The following is a 23,064-nucleotide window of genomic DNA, read 5'->3' as shown; positions in this document are numbered from 1 at the left end:
TAAAACAGAGGACCTTGCGAGCCTCATAAGGAAATCCCCTACCTCCTTGCTAATCGTGCCCTGTTTCCGTGTTGCCCTTTCTCCCTAGAAAACTTATTCTTATCCAATATCCCTCAGGGACAGTGACCTACTGCTTGTGAGGCACGGACACTCCCAACCCAAGGAATGTTTCCCTTGCATAAAGGGCATCAAGCCCGTCATTAAATTGTATAATTTTTGTCATTTGACAATCTGAAACAAATGCAGACATGTATGATTACCCCCATTTTATAGATAAGAAAACTCAGTCTCTGAGAGGATAAGCAGCTAGTCTAAGATCTAATACTCAACGTGGGGTGGAACCAGGATTTGAGCTAAAGTATAGATGATCCAAAGCACACTGTCTCCATTTTGACATCCCCAAACAATAGTTCAAATCTGAAGGCAGAGTGGGTGCTCAATAAGTATTTGTCGAATTACTCAATCCACTTTTAAGTTATATTAAAATATTTCTTACTGATAGTAAAAGAGGTGACAAGATTTCACCTTATGCCGTCAGTAATGCTAGACATAGATATAGAAGTTAGTGGTGTTTGCACACTGTTTTTAGGATGGAAGTAAAATATGTATCCCAAAAAAGGGAGGGTTAATTAGGTGGTAAAAATGACCAGATTTCTGCTGAAGTCCCCCATACCCTCCCCCCTCCCTTTCCCTCCCCTCCATCTCTCCCCACCCACCCCACACCCCAGATCACCTCGCTGAGAGCTACTGAGCGCACAAACAGTACTTTGCATTTTATGCTAACCTCCCATCAGTGCTGTTCCTTGTATCCCATACCTTGCTAGCCTATTCTATAAAACGTTTTCCTCATTTCAAATAAAGCCCCAAACAATATAGATATTAATGATTAAAGTATTTTTTAAAAATAGAAGTGCATAATTTATGCTTCTTAAGGACCATCGTCTGAGCCTTGGTAGGAAGTTAATTTAATTAACACAAATCTTATTTCCACAACTCAGGGAACTTCAGTGATACGTTTGTATGAGATGCAATATCGGGTCGAGTCAGGCTACATGCTCACTTAAGAGTTTTCTAGTGCTATGATACAATATTGCTCCAGTTACACAGTGACATTTTTTTTTACTAAAGACTTTCTTTCATTTACTTCGAATGTGACATTTTAATGATTTTCAAACACTTATCCTGAAGTTCTAAAAATACCATATGCTAAGATGTGCCTTTCCTGCAAGACATGCCATCAACTGGTGGATTTTAATGTATTTTCCTCTATTAAGTACAGGTTAAAAAAAAAGTAAAAGAAATATACATCTATTTTTTCATGATCATTTTATAACCAAGTTGGCTTACAATAGTTAGTTTGCTTCTATAAAAGTACTATATATATTTGTGGGACATTTATAATAAGGTAGTAACAAAAAATGTTCTTAAATGTTCAGTACATATTAGAAATAATACATAATCTCATATAAAGTAATAATTTTTTGAGGAAAAAGTTATAAAGCTATGAAAAATTGGGGCACCTGGGTGGCTTAGTCAGTTAAGCGGCTGCCTTCGGCTCAGGTCATGATCCTGGGGTCCTGGGATCAAGCCCCGCGTCAGGCTCCCTGCTCAGCAGAAAGCCTGCTTCTCCCTCTCTGCCTGCCTCTCTGTTTACTTGTGCTCTCTATCTCTCTGTCAAATAAAATAAAAATCTTTAAAAAAAAAAAGAAAAATTTAGGGGCTGCTATCAAGTATTTCAAAATTCTTAAATCATATTTTGCATTATATAATTAATGTTAAAAATGTTTCATTGATATTTTTTGCTTTAAACTTTGCAAGAGACAGAACATGATTGTATATGTTCCCTAAACAAATTGGACTATTACTGAACATAACTGAACATATTTATTTAAATATAAATGTAAAACTCATTTTTAAGATAGAACTCTGAATTAGTAAAATTGTTATTGGCTCCAGAGTATTCAAACTCATGCCCTCCACCCCCAAATGGCAGGTATAGTCTTTCATGTGTAAGCAGTTCTATTAGTGTAACACACTTGGCCTCTCTTTGCTCCTTTACTCACTTCTTCCCCTGGGGGGAGGCAGGGAAGAGGAGGAACTTAATTGGATTGCATTTGGGGAAGGATATACTGGTATGTATAGGGTGGCCCCTTTCTCTTTAAGGCTCAGCTGCCTTTGGGGAACACCTGATCTGCTCTGGTCTTCGAGCTTGAAATTATAACTTGGGGAGCTCTGCCTTGCCTCATTATAGCTGTGTTTGTGACTGAGGGATAACTTTACCTAAAACTGGAGCTCACAAAGGGGAAGCTCACTTGCTGCAGATATATGTCAGACCCTCTGTTACCAGTTTTATCAGAAAGAAAGGTGATATGCAGGTCTCCTATCTGCTTCATTCTTATTTCCTTATGAGTTGGTCCAGCGCTTGGGTGGAGAAAAGGAGTGTTTTAATTGAGCTCTTTCAAACCCCAAATGAGTAAGTGTATTTTGCTCCTTTTACCAATTTTCAGTCTTCGAAGACAGGGATTTCTCCCTATCTGCAGACATAACAGACCTAAGACAAAGGTGATTAGTTAAATTTTATAAAACCATTACACATGATTCTCATTTTCAAAGCAAATCAGATTGATCAAATTGCCACCTTTGAAGCAAAAAAAATAAGTAGTCATATATTTCTTTTTAGTTTTATGTTTCTATCTCTCTACACATAAATGTGAGTGTACATAATATACCCATATACATTTAATATATGAATAGTGATTTTATTCAAAAACAATCCTTACTGTGGCATAATAAAAATATATATATTTGGTCTTTATCTCCTGTTCCTGGCAAACAACTCTATAAAACTCTTGGAATTTCTGAGATGATGAGTGTCTTTTATACACTAATGAATGATTGGTGGCTGGTGGTCCCTGGATAGCTTCAGTGGCGAAATACCCAGGCAAGATCAGAGAGTTAGAACTTTCACCCCATCCCTAACCTTCTGGGAGAGGAGAAGGGCTGGAGACTGAGTAAATCACCAATGGCCAATGATGGGATAAATCATGCCTACATAATGAAACCTCCGTAAAAACTCCTGAACAGCATGCTTTGGAGAGCTTCTGAGTTGGTAAACACACCGAGGTCCCGGGAGTTTGGCACACCCAGAGAGAGCATGGCAGCTCCACATCGCTCCTCCCCATGCCTTGCCCGACTCATCTTTCCCATTGTGCTGTTGCTGAGTTGTATCCTTTGTAACAATAGAAGTAAAGTGTTTTCCTGAGTGCTGTGAGCTGTTCTGGCAAATTATCAAATCTGAAAAGGGGGATTGGAGGAGCCCCCAACTTTATCGCCAAGTTGGACAGAAGTGTACGGGTCCCCCGGGCACCCAGTATTTGTGACTGGCGTCTGGAGTGAGGGCAGTCTTGTGGGAATGAGCCCATAAACCTGTGGAGTCGGACACTTAACTCTAAGCAGTGTCAGAGCTGAATTAAATGACAGGACCCCCAGCTGGTGTCCAGAAAGTTGTAGAACTGGTTCTTGGTGTGGAGAAAACCCACACATGTGGTATCATAAGTGCTGTGAGCAAATACAGTTCATACTTACCTTCTGTATTCCTATAATACCAAAAGAAAAAAATACTAAAGACAAAAACTGTGCACACTGACTCCCACATTTTCTTTCCTCTTGCTGGACAGGTATTACACTTACTCTAATATCCAAGTAACATTCACTGTAAGACTGTTCTTTCCTTACGTATGTAAAATATGCTTCTCTATACATGCAAACACACAGGAAAATAGTCGTGTATTTGCAAACATTTTAAATGATGGAATTGTGGGTGGGGGCACCACACCATGATAGTTTTCCCTGTGAGTTGACATTTCAAGAGATATTGTGTTTTAAAACACTCCCATACGTGTTTTAAAAGAGCTGTAGTAAAAGAGTTCATTCTTAAAAAGACATAATCATTGAAATGCCAAATAGCTGGTTCTCATAAAGAATTTACCACGTAGGACATCCCTGCAATGACGATTGCTTTTTCTCTGGTCACCAAAGTATCTAATTCCTACTCCTGTTTAAATGAAACAGTATCAACATTTTTTCAGTGTCAATTTTTGTCACTTTGCATGAATTGCAAGGAATTTCTTCATAAGTATAAACAGAAGGCAAAAGAAAAGCAACATAGAGTCTTAGAATGCTTTAAAGATCATCAAAAAGCTTATCTGTGCCTTAAAACAAATTATTATACTGTTGTATACTATAAGGTACAGATACACATTTGTTTGTGACAGTCCACTCTAGCAACCACTAAACTTGATTCTTAATTTTGCACATGAAATTTTCACTTCTAAGTTTTGAGCTACTGCACTTTAAATGAAACCGAGAGATATACTTTTAATCACATCGTTTTAAGTTCACTTATTGCTATTGACTCATTTTTTTTCCCTAATAAAACAAGGTGGTGTGACTCTTCATATTCTAGCAAACAATTTTCCTTCCTTATCCTATTTGCATAGGAATATGAACTTCCGGTTCCTGTCAAATGAGTCTTCACTACCAAGACGAGAATGTAAATTCGTGTAATGTCTTTGTGATCTTGGAATAGGCACCAAATACTGACTGCTAACAGTTACGAATATTTATCAGTTGTTGTTATTAAAAAGACAGTTTTTTTTCCCCTCCCAGAGTTTTTGAGTAAATAATTTCAAAATGTTACTCCATCTGTCAATGTTTTCCGAAAACAGTACCAACCTTCTTTTTTATCTTCTGGAGTAATCTGCACTTTTGTATCTGTTATATCTTTGAATGAGGCCAGAAAAAGTACCACATCTCCTTTCTCATTCTTTATAGGAACAATATCCAATAGGCACCAAAATGGAGACCCTGAAACAGTAATAAAAATACAAATCAACCACTGCCTTATGCTTTTTCTATGAAAATCTCAATCATTAGTGGTGCAGTTAATAAAGTCCTTACTGTTTTCTTCTATCCCACACCTCCCCTCCAAAATCTTAAAAATGTCAGTTTTCAGATTCCATAAATATCTAGCCCATATGCATATCTCTTCATTCCCAAATGAAATGCTTTCTTTGAAAATAAGGCTGTATTTTAAACAAAAACACTTGTCTGTGCTGAGATATTTCTGCTTATGTAATTCAAACTGTATTTCTTTTTTGAACTTGTTGCTGTTGAAGCATTCCACTTTATGAAACATTGCCCCTTCCCACCCCCAGCACACATGGGTTGCTAAATAAAGACCTTTGTTTGGTAAGAGTTTGCTGGAGGTTTATTTAGTCAATATAAAAAATCAATGATTGCCCACCAGAATGGCTAAAGTAAAAAAAAGATAGAAAATACCAAGTTTGGGGGAAAATGCATCATCATTTGAACTCTTCTAGATTGGTGGCTGGTTGCAAATTAGTACACATATACTTTAAAAACTGTACAGCAGTATTAAGATACATTCCCACAATACAACATCAAGCAGCACTGTGAATGAGCATTATGCAATAATTGACAATCAGATGGATGAATATCACTAACATAATACTGAGCAAGAGTAGCCAGTCACAAATGAGAAGAATGCATTTACAGTAAGTACAAAACAGGCAAAACTCACCTACATGTTAAAAGTCAGGTTGGTGGTTTGGGAGATTGTGATTCGAAGGGGACACAGGTTGGGGAATTCTGGGATCCTGGTCAAGTTTGCTTTATGACCTTTATGTTAATTACATAGGAGTGTTCAATTTTTGAAAACCCATCAAACTCTACACTTACGTGTGCCTATTTTTCTGAATATATGTTTTACTTTAAGAACATATATTCTTTTAAGATTTTATTTATTTATTTGTCAGAGAGACAGAGAGAGAGAGCACAAGCAGGGGGAGTGGCAGGCAGAGGGAGAAGCAGGTTCCCTGCTGAGCAGGGAGCCCGATGCGGGGCTCAATCCCAGGACCCTGGGGTCATGACCTGAGCCCAAGGCAGACGCTTAGCCGACTGAGCCACCCAGGCATTCCTCAAGAACATATTTTAAAAAGCGATAATCATTCTATTTTTTGAGCAAAAGAATCTTGAGAAATACCATTAGTAGCTTCGGGTTCAAACCTAAGGCTCATATTTTGAAATGTTTTTATGTATATTAAAATATATATATTTTAAGAATATATTAAAATTCTTATATTAGATTTCCTACTAAAAAGCATTCCTGGGCAAAAAAAAAATGAAAATGGCAAAAAAGTTATTGCATAAAAACAAAACTATTAATCTATTCATATATATTTTTCCTACATTTTTTTGATGGGGGAAAAAACCTTAATACTGTGAATTTCCACCTTATTTGGGAGTTGATTTCAAAGTTGAGTATAAAACAAAAATAACAGTCAGAAATACCCTTGATATTTTAAGTTGTTTTCTGTATACTGTATTAGATCTCACAATTTCCAAAACAGCTGACATATCCATCCAACCTTGGAATCTACCAGGTTTTTTTCCTTACTTAAGCACCAGATGAAGGAGTTGATATAGAGCCCATCTGACAAAAAAATCACATTTTATTTTAGCTGCTGTTGTACTTTTTGGAAAGTGTGGTTGGATACGCATACAATAAACGTGTGTATAATGCACTTCTACTATATAAAGAATGCATGGAATATGTACTTGATCTGTACATCCTCCTAATAGCTTCAGCATCATGAATTCCTCCGTGTTCTCTTGACTCAGATCTATGGTTTCCTTTCATTCATCTTCCTAAATGTCCATGCCACAGCAATGCCATTTCAATATCCATCACCAGGCTCCAGGAGACCTGGGATCTAACCAGAGCTCCAACATTAACTAGCCCGGGACCATGGGGGAGTCAATTAACTTCTCTTCTCCAATTAACTTGGTTCCCTTAATTGTAATATTCTCATATCCATCAGTCCAGTAGTAGATAGAGCAACTCAAAAACAATGAGACAATAAATCAACTCTATTGTCTATGACTGACTAATGGGGAAAAACCTTCTAAATGAGCCATATCCCTGGCCAAACACTACTATCCCCATCATCCCAGAATGGCTCTTAATTCTAATTTTTTCTATGGCCACCTTTTCAAGGTGGGAGATGTTTTCAGTAATGCTGTAGCTATGGTAGGAACAAAAAGACCCATCAGGGCAAGCTAGCAATCAGACCCTAGACATAGTAATAGTGGGGACATGGAAAACAGTATGAATCTGATATTTTGGATCACACTGTAAAGCATCTCTCTGTCAATTATCTTGCAAAAACATCACCCAAATCAGAACAGAGGCTATTAATTTTCCTGAAAATCCATTTTATCTATGCACTCAGATAAGCATCATTATTGTCTCCACAGAGCCTTTGAACAGGTGGAAAGTCAAAAGATCACTTTGAGGTTTGTCTTTTAAGTTACAATGAGATGTAACCTTTGACATTTTATAAATTCTGTAAAAGTTCATTAACATGGGTCTCTCTAAATTCAAATTTTGTAATGATTTGGTCGGCACTAGGCTGATGTCTGCTTTCCCACTGCACATATGACAAAAGAATGTGTAGAGGCATACCTTGGAGATAATGTGGGTTTGGTTCCAGATGACCCCAATGAAGTAAATATCGCAATAAAGTGGGTTAAAGGAATGAAAAAAAAAAGATTTATTTATTTATTTTAGAGAGAAAGAGAGTGAGGGGAGCAGAGAGAGAGAGAGAATCCTGAAGCAGACTCCCCCCACTGAGCATGGAGCCTGATGCGGGGCTCGTTCCCAGGACCCTGAGATCATGACCTGAGCAGAAACCAAGAGTTGGACGCCCAACCGACTGACCCACCCAGGTGCCCTGGGTTAAATGACAATTTTTGGTTTCCAGTGCATATAAAAGTTCTATTTACACTATACAGTAGTCTGTTAAGTGTGTAATAGCATTGTGTCTAAAAATAAAATGTACATGCCTTAATTAAAAATACTTAATTTCTTGGAGCACCTGGGTGGCTCAGTTGGTTAAGCGACTGCCTTCGGCTCAGGTCATGATCCTGGAGTCCCAGGATCGAGTCCCGCATCGGGCTCCCTGCTCAGCAGGAAGTCTGCCTCTCCCTCTGACCTTCCCCCCTCTCATGTGCTCTCTCTCTCTCTCTCTCTCATTCTCGCTCTCTCAAATGAATAAATAAATAAAATCTTTAAAAAAATACTTAATTTCTTTAAAAAAATGCTAACCATCATCTGAGGTCTCAATGAGTTGTAATGTTTCTTGCTAGTGGAAGGTCTTGCCTCAATGTTGATGGCTGCTGAGTGATCAAAGGTGGGTGGTCATTGAAGGTTGTGGTGGCAGTGGCAATTTCTTAAAATAAGACAACAATAAGATTTGCCAAATCAATTGACTCTTCCTTTCACGAGTGATTTCTCTGTAGCATGCGGTGCTATTTGATAGCATTTTACCCATAGTAGAACTTCTTTCAAAATTAGTGTCAATCCTCTCAAACCCTCCTGCTGTTTTATCAACTAAGTCTATGTGATACTCTAAATCCTTTGTTGTTATTTCAACAGTCTTCAAAGCATCTTCACCAGGAGAAGATTCCATCTCAAAAACCACTTTTCTTTGCTCGTCCATAAGAATCAACTCTGTCCACTAAAGTTTGATCATGAGATCGCAGCAACTCAGTCCCATCTTCAGGCTCCACTTCTTATTCTAGTTCTCTTGCTATTTCCACCCATCTTCAGTGACTTCCTCCACTGAAGCCTTCAACCCTTCACAGTCATCCATGAGGGTTGGAATCAACTTCTTCCAAACTCTCCTGTTAATGTTGATATTTTGACCTCTTCCCATAACCCCTTCCCTCTTAATGGCATCTAGAATGGTGAATTCTTTCTGGAAGGTTTTCAATTTACTTTTCCCAGCTGCATCAGAAGAATCACTATCTATGGCAGCTACAACCTTACAAAAGGTGTTTCTTTCTTTCTTTTTTTAAGATTTCTCTATATATTTGAGAGAGAGAGAGAGAGAGAGTGTGTGTGTGTGTGTGTGTGTGAGCAGAGAGAGGGAGAGAATCTCCAGCAGACTCCCTGCTGAGTGCAGAGCCTGACACAGGGCTCTGTCTCAGGATCCTGCAATCATGATCTGAGCAGAAATCAAGCATTGGACACTTAACCGACTGAGGCACCCAGGCACCCCCAAAATGTGTTTCTTAAATAATAAGATTTGAAAGTCAAAATTACTCCTTGATCCATGGGCTGCAGAATGGATGTTGTGTTAGCAGGCATGAAAACAACATTAATCTCATTGTACATCTCTATCAGAGCTCTTGGATGGCCAGCTGCATTATTAATGAGCAGTAATATTTTGAAAGGCATCCTTTTTCTGTAAGTCTCAACAGTGGGTTTAAAATTAAAATATTCAATAAACCATGTTGTAAACAGATGTGCTGTCATCCAGACTTTGTTGTTCCATGTATAGAGCACAGGCGGAATAGATCTAGCATGATTCTTAAGGGTCCTGGGATTTTGTCTGGAATGGTCAATGAGTATTAGCTCCAACTTAAAGTCACCAACTTAATGCACTGCATTAACCCTAACGAGAGTCAGCCTGTTCTTAGAAGCTCTGAAGCCAGCCATTAACTTCTCCTCTCCAGCTATGAAAATTCTAGATGGCATCTTCTTCCAGTAGGAGGCTGTGCTTAAGGGAATGTTTGGTTGGTTTGACCTTCTATCCAGATCACTCAGACTTTCTCCCTATCAGCAATGAGGCTGTTTCAATTTCTTAGTACTCGTGTGTTCATTGGAGTAGCACTTTTAATTTTCATCCAGAACTTCCTTGCATTCACCACTTGGCTGTTTGGCCCAAGAGGGCTAGTTTTTGGCCTATTTTGACTTCCAACATCCTTCTTCACCAAGCTTACCCATTTCTAGCTTTTGACTTAAAGTGAGAGACATGCATCTCTTCCTTTCATGTGAATACTTAGAGGCCACTTAGGGTTGTTAATTGAACTAATTACAATATCGTTGTGTCTCAGGGAATAGAGGGGCCCAAGGAATGAGAGAGAGAGAGACAGGGAATGGCCACTAGGTGGAGGAGTCAGAACACACACATTGATTTAAGTTTGCCATCTTAAATGGGCAGTGTTGGTGGTGCCCCAAAACAATTACAGTAGTAGTATCAAAAGTCACTGATCATCGATCACCATAACAAATAGAATAATAATGAAAAAGTCTGAAATATTGGGAGAACTACCAAAATGTGACACACAGACACAAAGTGAGCAAATGTTAGGAAAATGGCACAATAGAGTTGCTCTAGGTAGGATTGCTACGTACCTTCAATTTGTAAAAAACACAATTATCTGAGAAGCACAAAAAAGTAAAGCACAATAAAAGGAGGTAGGCCTGTATGAGGGAAACAGTTCAAGGGAGATACAAGCTTATTTCTTTCCTCCCTCCCTTCCCTTCTTCCTTTCTTCTTTCAACTGCTCCTTCAGATTTATCCACAAAACTGCCTTACAAATATGGCTTTGGCCACCTCTAAAATTAGAAAGCAAAGCATATCACACTTGCTTCTTCCAGAAAAAGAGGCTAGCAGGTAGGCAAGACCCTTCATAATTAATGTGCTCACTTATTACCCATCCCTTCCCTGCTTTCCTGAATCTCTCTACCAGGCCCTCTGCCCTGGCTCTCTGACAAAATCTCCATTCTTGCTTGACTATAATCATTCAAAGCTATTCCCCAAGGCTGGCCTCTTCCTCTCTTACCCACGGGCACAATAATGATCATGCCACATCTTCCAGTCAACAGTAATTTAAGCCTGGTGTGATGAATCTCTCATAAGGTTAAAATGGGAGGCAGCATATCCCTCACTCTCAAATCCAGAGATGAAGGATTCTTAAAACAGGTTAGAGGAGAGAAATCCTGTGTCAATTTTAAGTCCTTCTGTGTATAGCAGTGGTAATTACCATGTGGGTTAGTAAGTGCTAAAACAGATGAGACTCTGCCAGGATTTAAGTTAATAACACCTTTGACTTCCGTGGATAAATACAATTCATGGGGAGAAAACAGGGTTTATACCCTATATGGTAAAATGTATTTTTGGAATTGCATAAATAATTACACAGAGCTTAAATCTGGTGGAATGTCCCATGTCTCCACTTTGGTACTTCCTTTTTCTTCATTGGGAAACAAGGGTATTTGAGAATTTGACTTGCTATTATTTACAATTGTGAGAAGACTTATATGCTTTCTACCCATCCCCAAAAGGTTAAATTTGGCAATAAGCAAAAACTAATAAGGTTCCAATATGAGTTCAAGGTTTAATAACTTAATCTAAGGAGGTCAGATATAAAAGTAAATTGAATTTTGAGCTCTTCCTTTCTCTTTAATGACTCTGCTGTCATGATGAGATTCAAGTTGCATTTCCCAGTGTAATTCAGTAGCAGAAAGGGGGATAAGGACACTTTGCATATCCTCATGTTTCTTCCATCAAGCAGGATTTTGATTGGATTTTTTATGATAAATATGTGTAACATTTAGTCTCTGAAATTATTACTACAGTAATATAATATCTTAAGTGTTAAGAGGATCAATATCATGCGACCTAAACATTTTCAGATGCTCTTCATATTTCACACCTAAGTCTGATGAGTCTTGTTCCCAACAACCATTGCCTCAGTGCTAGATGTAGTGACGAGTTTGGCAGTTTTTAGAAATTAGTCTAGGGGTTATATATTGAGGCAGGGGTGGGAAAGGGACTGCAGATGAGTACACCAGGCTACCCCTGATGGTAATGGATGATGAGACACTCGTAACTGTAGCAGAAGGAGGGGAGCAGTAATGGGAGCACCAACTGAGTCTATCATGGAAACCTTTCCATGGAAACCTATCAAGGCTACCCTTCCTCTTTACCACATTTGCTACTACTGACTTCTTCTGGCCTTAATCATCTCTCACCCACTGTTCAAAAGTGTTCTTCCTGCCTTTAGGTTTCTTCCCATGCTGCTTCCAATAAGCTGTGAAAATATAGGGTATTGAATAAAAACACTCAATGGCTTTTCACTGCTTGCTTAAAGTATTAGCATAACATTCCAGACTCTTTACCAATATGGAAGGTCTATTTTCAAGGGACTAGGAAAAAACAAAACAAAATAGGAATGGGATTGGTAGTGTGAAGAGGTCACCTAAAGGAAGGGTCATATTAAAAAGGAGGGGGAAGTCCCTTGAAGTACCCAGAACTGTGTGGGGGACAAGCCCTACAGCAGTCTCACCAGCTCTTTTTGGCGTTTGTATACTAAGGGATGAAAGCAAAGATTCTTCGGTGAAATATCAGGTGAAAGCTGTACCTTATCTGCAGGGAACCCTTCCAAGGGCCATCCATCTACAGTGCAGTGGAGTTTCAGGTCTTTGTTCTGTTGCCATTGGATTTGCCTTGAGTGAACACTTCTCCTCCACATGCCCCAGGATCTTAGTGACCCAAAGTAAAGGGCACTAGGACCCTGACACCTGTGTAACAGCAGAGGGTAGAGTGGAGTTGGGAAGAGATGAACAGAACCAGCTGGAGACCCCCCTGAGCTGGGCAGTGGCTAAAGATACCTTTGTTTCAATATTTAATGAAAAAGGAAGATCTCATAAAAACAATGTGTTTTAAATTTGTTTCTATGTAGGAAAAAAAAGACTGGCAGAACACACACAAAATATTAATAGTGGTGGCTTGTGGAATTATAGTTTCTTCTTTTTTCCTTTCCTCTCAGGATCCTTATTTTCAGTTTTCCTAGAAAAACCGTGAAGGAATATATAGTGGGATTCTGGCAACTCTAGAGATTTGAAGTAAGAAATGACAAGAAGTTCAAGACAGGGCAGTAAGAGTGATGAGGTCATATTTCTAGGGAGACCACTTTTTACATATTCCAATGATTTAAGTTTTAACAGATATCCCAAAGATGAGAGAGAGAGAGAAGGAAGGACAGATATCAAATCAAGTGATGCTTAACTGATTTGAATATGCCAACTTTTTTTTTCCCCTCTTTCCATTTTGTTCCAAGTTCCTTTTCTCCTTAAATAAAAACCTTATTCCTCTCCAGGAGTATATATAGCCCATTTTAAGAAATCTCTAATCATTAGGAAAAAGAGGAGCTTGGGAACTTGAGGTCCAAAAAAGTTTCCCCAAGATGTGCTTTTGTCAATAGTTGCACCATCCTTGTTCAAAAAATCATCGAAATATTATTGACCAGTAGAGCTATTACTTGCTTTAAGAAAACCAAACTGCCTCTGATGGTAAACAGAGATAATTATTACTTAAAATTGAAAGGATTTTCCACATATGGTTAAACACAAATCCAGCTGGGATAGGTTTAGAGGAGGAGCCAGGACAATTGGGTACGGTCCAATGAGAAATGGAGGTAAAGGGGTCCTGATGATAAACAATATAACGCACACAGCAAGAACCTAGTAATAGCTGTCACTTAAGTTTCCATTATGTGCTAGACACTAAGCCACATGCTTTACATGTCTTATATCTAAACGTCTCATTGATCAACCTGACCAATATTTTACCAAACTGAACCACATTTTATAAATGGGGAAATTGAGATGTGCAGTATTTTCTTCAGGGTCACACAGCTATTAAGTGCCACAGAGCAGAATTTAAACACAAGTCTGAGTTTGATTTTCTAATCTTGCTTTACTACAATATTCTGGGAATGATCTTGTTCTATAAACAGTGTTTCAGGAATTGAATTTCACTGTCATTTAATTTTTCTCCCCATGCTATAAGACATAATGACACATATGCTTTCTTAAATGCCATAGTATAAGAGAAAAAAATGAAATAAAGCCTTAAGATAATCAACAAATTTCTCTCAACCAAAAATAAGAGTAGAACCCCTCTCTCTCTCTTTTTAAGATTTTATTTTTTTCAGTAATTTCTACACCCATCATGGGGCTTGAACTTACATCCTGGAGATCTCAAGAATCACACACTCCACCAACTAAGCCAGGCAGACCCTACTCTTTGAAACAAGATTCAGCTACTTTAGTGTCAGATTGGAATACATCCTTCATTAAGATACACATGGCTCTTAAAGTTGCTTCAGTATCCAATGAGACACTGGGATCTGAAAACCACCACTGGTGCTGCTTTCAGTCCCCATGTTGAGATAAAGGGAATGTACTCGTAAAAGCTTCCTGATTACAGTTTTTAAGGGTAATAACCTAAGTCGTTAATGTATTAGCACCATATTCTGACCTCATTCACAAAGCATTTGTCTGACACATCTTCCCAATGTTTTTGTTTCTTGCTTTCTTAGGAACCTTCAGAAATGATCATCTCTGTACCGTGGCAACTCTAAGTAGGTAGGACACACAGTGACATTTCCTGGATTCATCTCTTCTAAGACTGGAAAAAAACAAAGAGCACTGAGTCCCAATCAACTCTGAGCCAGACTCTCTATTTCAACAATCCTCTGGGGGAAAGAAGGCCAAATGTGATGGACAACTGTTAGTGACCAGAAAAATGTCTGATCCAACGGGCTTGGCTTCATGGTTGCTACTTGTAAGCCACTTTCTTCTGAGAACAAGACACTGAAGCAGACTTGCCCCCTTGATACTTGACTTTAAGAAAAGCAATTTAAGATTTCTTCAAACTTGCTGTTGCTCAGTGAAAAAGAACTTGCCTTAAATGAGAATTCAAGGATCAGGTTAACTCTAATTGCACAAGGCTTTCATTGGAGGAATCTATGGTCTTTGCAGGGCAATGGGAATAATTGTTGGTCCCAATAATAATCATAATGCCCACAAGAATCCAGCATGGGCAAGGGGGTCTGGGACTCTGGGATTACTTAGTTTAGAACCCAAAAGAAAATATCTGGAGATTACATTGCAAGCGATTGGAAATAAAGTTAGTCCTTCATTCAACAAATATTTATTGAGTGCCCTCTATGCCTGGGAACTGTTTTATGTATTTGGATACATCAGTAAACAAAACAGAATAGATCTCTGTCCTACGCCCCAAGAGAACTTATATTCTACTTTTAGGAGAGAAAAACGATAAGCTAAATAATTGTATAGTTTATTAGAAGGTTTTAAATGCTATAAGAACAACAACAACAAAAGGGGGATTAAAGAATGTGGGAAAGGGGGAATAACATCCTAAGGGAATTATTCATGGAAGTGCTACTTAATATTGCTTTTGAATATTAATGACTGTATGCGTGCCATTGCAGCTTCTCTTAGAAGCAATGATGAGACAACCATAATGCTGGTCTCACATCAAGCAAAGGAGAGAGGGAAGGAAGAAAAATTGGACAACAGTGTTTTAGACTGCAGCGCAGTTGTAATGAAAATTCACCAAGGTCATCAGGGCACCCAGCCAAGACGACCATCAGAGCTGGTCCGTAATCTCTGAGGAACAGAACTGTTTAGCACCCCTGCTTCACTCAGTCATTGGCTGGAAGCTGCCTGTAGAAAGCTTGGCCTCTTGGCCAACACAATGAAATGGTTTCAGAGCATAGCAGCTGGGGCCATTAGCCAATTACTATCCTGTAGTCAGAGATACAAGATGCACGTTCTCATGGTTCCCACAATTAGCAGAGAAGATTATCTCACATTTTTGACAGAATAGCATCCGTGCCCTTCCTCCTGTCACTGAACCTCTATATTCCACCAGAAGCCAAAACACCCCTCTGCAGGTAGCCCTGGTAGAACCATCAAACCCAGTGCTCTGACTAGCCCTCACTGGAAGGATGAGCAAATAGCCCACACAGGGCTGATCAGTCTTTCATTTCCAGTAATTTTGATCTTGAACAGAGGGACCCAAGATCCAAAATGGAGGAAGGAGATTCATTTAACAATGAAGGCTGGAAAAATCCTTTCAATTATTCCTGCTACCTAGACTTTACAGAAAACTTCTTCCTGTCTTTTTCAAGAGCTGGCTGCTCATTACTTTCTTTGGTTCTATAAGTTACAACATATGTTTTTAATAAACTAGTATTTTTCTTAAGATAACCAGAATCAGTTTGTTTTGCTTATGAGGAACCCTAATTACAAAAATGATATATTGAGAAAAGGAGAGTCAAGATATGATGGAAAGAATACAGGGCTTAGATGACCTTGCATGTGGTCAAGTCCTGGATTCTACATTTACTTACTGAGCATGCTTTACACCTGTCTGCACCACATCGGCATACTGGATGTACAGCTACTTCTCACGGTTAAGAGCTTTGAAGAGGCCAATATGTGCCAAAGTATTTTACACTTTTTGACTAGTTATATAAAATAAGGACTTTACCTGTACATGTAATGCTTTCATTCTTTACCTATTAAAAAACAATCAGGGAGGTGCCTGGGTGGTTCAGTTGGTTAAGCGTACACCTTCGGCAAAAGTCATGATCCCAGGGTCCTGGGATGGAGCCCCATCGGGCTCCCTGATCAGCAGGAAGTCTGCTTCTCCCTCTCCCCTTTACCCCTCTCCCCACTTGTGCGTGTTCACTCTCTCTCAAATAAATAAATAAAATCTTTAAAAAAAATCAGGCACAACTATGGTTCAGTATTAATATTTATTAAAGCTAGCTGATGGTATAGGGTGGGTTTTGGTTATAAAAATCTCTGTGAATGTATGAAACATCTCATGATTTTATTTTTAATTAAGGAAACATTACTTTGGAAAATGGAGAATTATTCAGCATTTACTTGAACATCTAAGCTAGTATTAAATTGTGACATAAAGTCAGCTCAGATTGCTGGGGTTAGAAAGATCTTTGAGATGATGAGATGAAACTCTTTACTGGGAAGATGAAAATGCTGAATTCAGAGTGGTTGAGTAAACCATTCCGAATAATTAATGTTAATTGTCAGTAGAGATGGGACTAGACCTCAAGTCATAGGACTTTCAGTTTCATGGGCTTTGTGCTAAAACACAGTGCATTTCTCCAAAGATTAAAAGCAATCTCCAAAGGAATAATCACATAAGTGAATAATCTGATTTTGATATTTGAAAAGGAAAAATTATACTTGCCTATATTATTGATATTATTGATAAAATAATCCAGGACACATAACAAATTCAGCATTGATCAAATTTGGGGTTTTTTTTTAAGATTTTATTTATTTGGCAGAGAGCACAAAAAGGGGGAGTGGGAGAGAGAGAAGCAGGCTCCCCGCTGAGCAGGGAGCCCGATGGATCAAGGGATCATGACTTGAGCCAAAGGCAGATGCTTAACTGAGCCACCCAGGCACCCCAAGTTTTGTGTTTTGGTTTTTTTTTAAGATTTATTTGAGAGAAAAATCTTGGGCTTGCTTGTGCACACACACACACACACACACATACACACATGCACACACACAAGCAGAGGTAAAGGCCACGGGAGACGGAGAGAGAGAGAGAGCACGGAGCAGGCTCCTAGCTGAGCTGCGCATGGAGCCCAACACAGGGCTAAATTTCACGACCCCTGAGATCGTGACCTGAGCTGAAATCAAGCGTCAGAGGCTTAACTGGCTGAGCCACCCAGGCACCCCAGTCCAGTATTTTTTCTTTTTTAAGTAGATTTGGGATTAGAATGTGTTTAAAAGGTTGAGCAAGTGAGATAAAAATGATGGGAAATATGTTCTATGGGAGAAAGCAGAAATTTTGAAATGAGAATTTGGAAACAAGGAAACAGAAATTGAAAAGCAGTAGTTAAGGATCTCATGACAATTCTCCAGTGTATAAATACATGGTTGCAGTTTTAGGTGTCATTTTAGCACTTTCCAAAAACATGCAGACAACAAACATACTGAACATTTCTTCCATTGTGCAAACTCGACTCTTAGCAAAGACTCATGAACACAGCGCCAGATTGCCCTGAGTCACAACTTGGCAGGCATATTAAAGCAAAACAGTTAGATGCTTCCCCAATTTACTGCTCCTCCCCTAAAATGGAGCTGATACCTCACCAGAACTTGAGGCCAAACCCCACAGCCCAGGAGAGTACTGCTGTGCCCTTCATGCACTGGCAAGTCTGTCCCAAGACATTATTTTGTGAAATCTGAATTCATGCATAATATTTTCTCACTAGCTTCCACATGATTATAGGCATTTTTCCTCCTCCAACAACAAAAGTACATTTTGATCCTGTACATGTAATTAAAACATGACAATTTAGAATGCTTCTAAACCATGTGGGCCCCAATTGGATATTCCCTAATGGATTTGGTACATTCATCTTCAGAGCTCAGCAAACTTCTGTAGAGGGCCAGATAATAAATATTTCTGGCTTTGCAGTTCAGAGAATCTCTGTCCCAACTATTCAGCTCTGCTATTGTAGTAACAAAACAGTAATAAACAACACATAAGCAAATGAGCATGGCCATTTTCCAATAAAATGTCCTTTATAAAACAGGCATCCTGCCAGAAAAGATCTACAATCCGTACTTCGCCAACCCTTTGGGAAGAAGCCTACAAATTACTGTGTTCTAGGAGTTAATTCTTCATTCCTTGGGAGTTTTGACCAGACTCTATACTACCAGACTGTTTAAGAAGCACCATTTGTTAGTGCAAGAACCAAGTAGACTGTGAATGTCATAGTGGTGAATTCTCAAGGAAGATTATCCAGATGATCCTATTTTCCTAAATAGAGGGTAATCATTTCCTTTCTCTTTTGATAATGAAAATAAACTTAATTATCCTTCACCTAAAAATAAGCTTCATGACCTTAGAGGTATCTCTGACAAGGCGTGTCTAGCAATTCCATTAACAGAAGCTATGTGAGGATTATGACACTGAGTATGAACTTTGTGACCTGCATCCCCAAAGCAAAATACATGCAAATCAGAAGAGAAAGGAGTCAAATGGAGACTGGTCAAAAAAGTCTGTACAGACTCAAGCCAAGGCAACTAGAAGCTCAAATACATGAGAAACTTGTACTCTGGCGATTTCTTTTATGCTGGGAGAAAAAGAGGTAGTTTTCTCATTATAGATATTACACACAGTGGCACAACTTCAAGCAAAAGGGGATTTTTTTTAAACCTCAAGACACATTCCGAGTTTGATGTTTTCCCTTTTAATAGTATCTTTTCTTAGTAGCATTGTTAACAAGATTTCTTTTGCTGTTTGACTCCTACTGTAATTTCTGAAACACGGTGCTTTTATTTTATTTTTTTTTTAAATAGTGGAACATGATGTTTCAAAAGATAATTTAGTGGACTCAGCATTGAAGGATTCTGGGGAAGTAAAGGCTTCAAGAAAAATAGCTGTCCTTATCATAGATGAAATCAGTTCTCCAGTTATAGCTTGGTTATACTGCCCATCGCTAGAGATGCTCCAAGTCATAAGTTTTTTTTTCACTTGATGTCATTTTTAATAATGATGGTTTTGGGATCTGATCATCAGTGCTCTGTGGATTAGTAAATATTAAAAAAACCAAACACACTAAAACTACAAGCCATGCCCCAGCCTTCCCTCCCCTCTCATCTCAAAACATACACACCCAACAAAATATAAAAGGCTAGGTTAGGTGGATTCCATTGCTGATACACATTTTAGGTCATTCTTGACACTTCCTTCTTTCTCATCCCCAACCCCCACCCCCAAACCAAAGAGATGACCAAATCCTGTCAATTCCCGTGGCTAAACCTTTGATATGGGTTTTAAATCCACTCTGGTATCTTTATTGGTCACATCCCAGACTAAACCAGGGCTTTGAAAACTTTAATATGCAACAGGATCCCCTGGAGGCCTTGTAAAAGCTTTGGTTGCAGAGCCCCACCTCCTGATTTGATTCAGTAGGTCTGGGTGGGGCCTGATAATCTGCATTTCTCACAAGTCCCAGGTGATGCCCCTGTTACCAGGTCTTCAGATCACACTCCGAGTAACACTTAAGCATTGCTTATGTGAATCACCTGCCTCCCAAGGCAGAAAAAATGATCTTTGTAAGATTAAATAGTCAGAACTCTGCCTGCCTTCAGTTAACTGGCTATAGAGCCAGAGCATCGTCTACAAAGCCTGTGCTGCGAGCCCTGTCCCACTCCCATGTGATGTGATACCTTGCTGCTTGTTCTCCAGTGCCACTGGCCTTCTCTCTTTCTCAGATGAGGCAGTCTTTCCCAGAACCTTTGCACATGTAGCTCTTTGCCTAGAATAAGCTTTTATTCTTTCCTCCATATAGTCAACCTATACTCATCCTTCAAAATTCAACTCAAACATCAGTTTCTTGATAAATTCTTCCTCATTCCCAGATTTGATCAGATCCCCCTATTATTCCATCCCATAGCAGCCTGCAACTTGCCTGCAAATTACTAAACAGGTCCATGATGATGTGATGAGTCTTTCTTAGCAGACTAGAAGGTACAAGAGAGCAAGGATTATGATTTCCTTTCTTTTGCACTCCCCCATGGGACAAAGCTGATTGCCTGGCCCAAACATCGCAGGGGCCCTACAATTTGTGTTCAGAGAACAAAGTTAATTTTTATAAGATGGATTCCAACTTTACAATAATAATACTGCTGGTTGCAAGACTGATAGCTAACATTTCCTGAGCACCCATGTGCAGGCACCATGCAAAGCACTTTACAAGCAGTATTTCACTTAAACCTAAGAAGTAAATGCTCTATTATTGCCTTACAGGTGAGAAAATTGAGGCTCAGGAAGTTGAAGTAAACTGCCCCAAATCACATAGTTCATAAGTTATGGGAGATTTTATGCCTGGTAGATACAAATCTAGACTCTGAAAAACATTATTGCTAGCATTTACACGTTCTTTATATTCTCTATCACTTACTTTCTTTATCTGATCCCCTTCACAGCTTTAAGATATAAAATATTATCTTCCTGTTTGCCTCTTACAGGCAAACCTAGAGATTGGAGGGTAGAATGACTTGGCTAAGGTCACGTACACCGTGTCAGCAACCGAGTCAGCACTTGAACTCCAATCTTCACATAACACAGCTCATGATTCCTTCCATTTGGACATGCTGGAAATGGGAAAAAGTGCTGTCTATAATAAGATGATTTTTACTACATTTCTGTTCTCAAATATGCGTCTGAAAATATGAATTCATTTGACCATCTTGCCAAGTTGCTAACGGCCAACAATTGGACTACTCAGAGAGCTCTTTCAGCTTTGAGAGATATTCACATGCCAGAGCCTATAGGGAGAGTGAAATACTTCCTTTTACATTCAGAAGGGTTCCACTGTCTCCAACACCATGCACAAAGATCCCTGAGTTGTGTGCAAGTTGCTGGCCTTGTCTGCATTCTCTGGTGGCTGTCTCTCCAGCTGCTTACCCCTTGCCTTTTCTTGCTGGCTGCTCCAGGGAGACATTCACCTCTTGGCTGCCTTATTTATTTACCTCCTTCGTGCCTGCATTGGCCCAAGCTCTCAGAGGAAAGGGGATAGAAAGGGCTAAAAGCAGAGGGATTCAGTGAATAATCAAGTCCCCAATCCGCATTCTTGGAGCAAGATGCCTCAGGACAACCTGTTCACTTCCCATGCAAATAGATGTTGCTTTATGAATCCAGCAGAAAACTCCAGAATGCCACTCCTTTTATCGCTGCAAGATAGAGAACGAGAAGAGGTTCTCCAAATAGAAAGAAAAGAAAAATATCCTAGCAACAGAACCAATGTCTAGAAACAGAAAGAAAAGGGGAGGTTGAGGTCAGAGATCTGGAGAAACTTGGAAGGAGAGGTACCATGAAGCTGAACCAGGAGAGCAAAATGAGTTTACGGGAGCTTGTACGGATAGACTCAGACAGTGTCTCAAGGCTATTTTAATAGGGGACAATACAGGGCTTCATTTGAAACAGTAAAACAAACATTTTTACTCAGTCAGCAAGTATTTAAGCATTTCTTATTCGCCAACGACTGTTCTAGGCGCTGCAGATACCATGACTAATTAATATGGCACCAGGGAAAAAAGCCACCTTCAACCAGGCACAATCTCCTAGGAGAGACAGATGTATAAAGGGAAAGTTGTAACAAAGGGTGCATCAGGCAGTTTGGTCTGCTGTAACAAAGTACCGTAGACCAGGCTGCAGACAACAGCAGTTCATTTCTCAGCTTTGGAAGCTGGAAGTCTGAGATCAGGGTGCCGGCACAGTCAGGTTATGGTGAGAGTCCTCTCCTGGGTTGCAGACTGCTGACTTCTCGTTGTGTCCACACACTGTGGAAAGACAGTAGGCTAGCTCTCTGACCTCTTCTTATAAAGGCACCAGCCCCATTCACAAGGGTTCTGCCCTCACGACCTAATCACCCCCAAAACCTCACCACCTAATATGGTCATGTTGGGATTCGAGTTTCAACATCTGCATTTTGAGGGAGCAAACACATTCAGCTTCTTGCAGGATGGTACCTACAATGAAGAACAGAAGCATGTTGTGAAACAGAAGGTCCCAGTTGGTGAAGGCCTCACAGATGAGACAGGCTTGAACGGAACTGTGACGATTTCATTGGTCTAATGGGAGGGTGTGGGCAGGGCGAGGGCCAAGTAAAAAGGCACAAGCAAGTTAGAACATGGGGCATTTTTCAAAAACTATAAAATGATGAATCAAGGTGAAGCGAGGCTGTGCTAGAGTAGGGATGATGAGGAACGAGGGAAGGAGGGAAGGCAAAACTGATAAAAGACAAGTCTCAAGAGGTAGACTGTGGAACAGAGCTAGCCTGTGAGTGGCTTTCCACACCAGGCTAAGGAGTTTGCATTTACCGTGAAGGACAAGGAGGAATCACTGAAGCCTTTGTCATAGGAGCATATCGGGGTCAGATGTGTCTGGTAGGAAGATGATTTGGAGGGAGGGAGGAGACCAGATTGTAGATCAGGCAACTGGTTAAATGAGTCTATGCAACTCAGGCCCTGAATCATGACAGTCTGAACTAAGGCAGTGGCAGGAAGAATGACTTTCTTTATCAGGGCAAAAGGGTCCATGCGGGTGCCCTAGAGATCTGAAGTTCTGGTACCAGTTAGTGCGTAAATTTGGTGAGAGTCACCGAGTAAGGGTTATCACTGAGAAATAAAGCACAGGTCTGTTTTTACGCAATTGTAACCATTCAATATTATATAACTATTCACAGTGAGAGTACAGCATGTCTAGAATGGTGTTAAGTTTTGTGTGAATGTTGTAATTCTCCTACAACTCAGGGGACATAGAG

The 23,064-nt window shown here is 39.5% G+C and overlaps 1 protein-coding gene across 2 annotated transcripts in view; it reads right to left on the bottom strand.

The window, feature by feature from the left end:
- Nucleotides 1-23,064, bottom strand: part of KCNH8 (potassium voltage-gated channel subfamily H member 8) — a 366,134-nt gene that overhangs the window by 203,698 nt on the left and 139,372 nt on the right. For both annotated transcript variants that reach the window (XM_088021252.1, XM_028099221.1), the window contains exon 3: nt 4,735-4,866. In XM_088021252.1, coding sequence (XP_087877378.1) covers nt 4,735-4,866 — 132 coding nt within the window. The remainder of the gene's footprint in view (nt 1-4,734; nt 4,867-23,064) is intronic.

Source organism: Eumetopias jubatus, unplaced genomic scaffold (genome assembly GCF_037043125.1).
Source record: "Eumetopias jubatus isolate StellerSeaLion01/CBP00866 unplaced genomic scaffold, mEumJub1_p1.0 scaffold_1, whole genome shotgun sequence".
In the NCBI taxonomy this organism is placed as follows: domain Eukaryota; kingdom Metazoa; phylum Chordata; class Mammalia; order Carnivora; family Otariidae; genus Eumetopias; species Eumetopias jubatus.
This window is presented reverse-complemented; position numbering and strand designations above follow the sequence as displayed.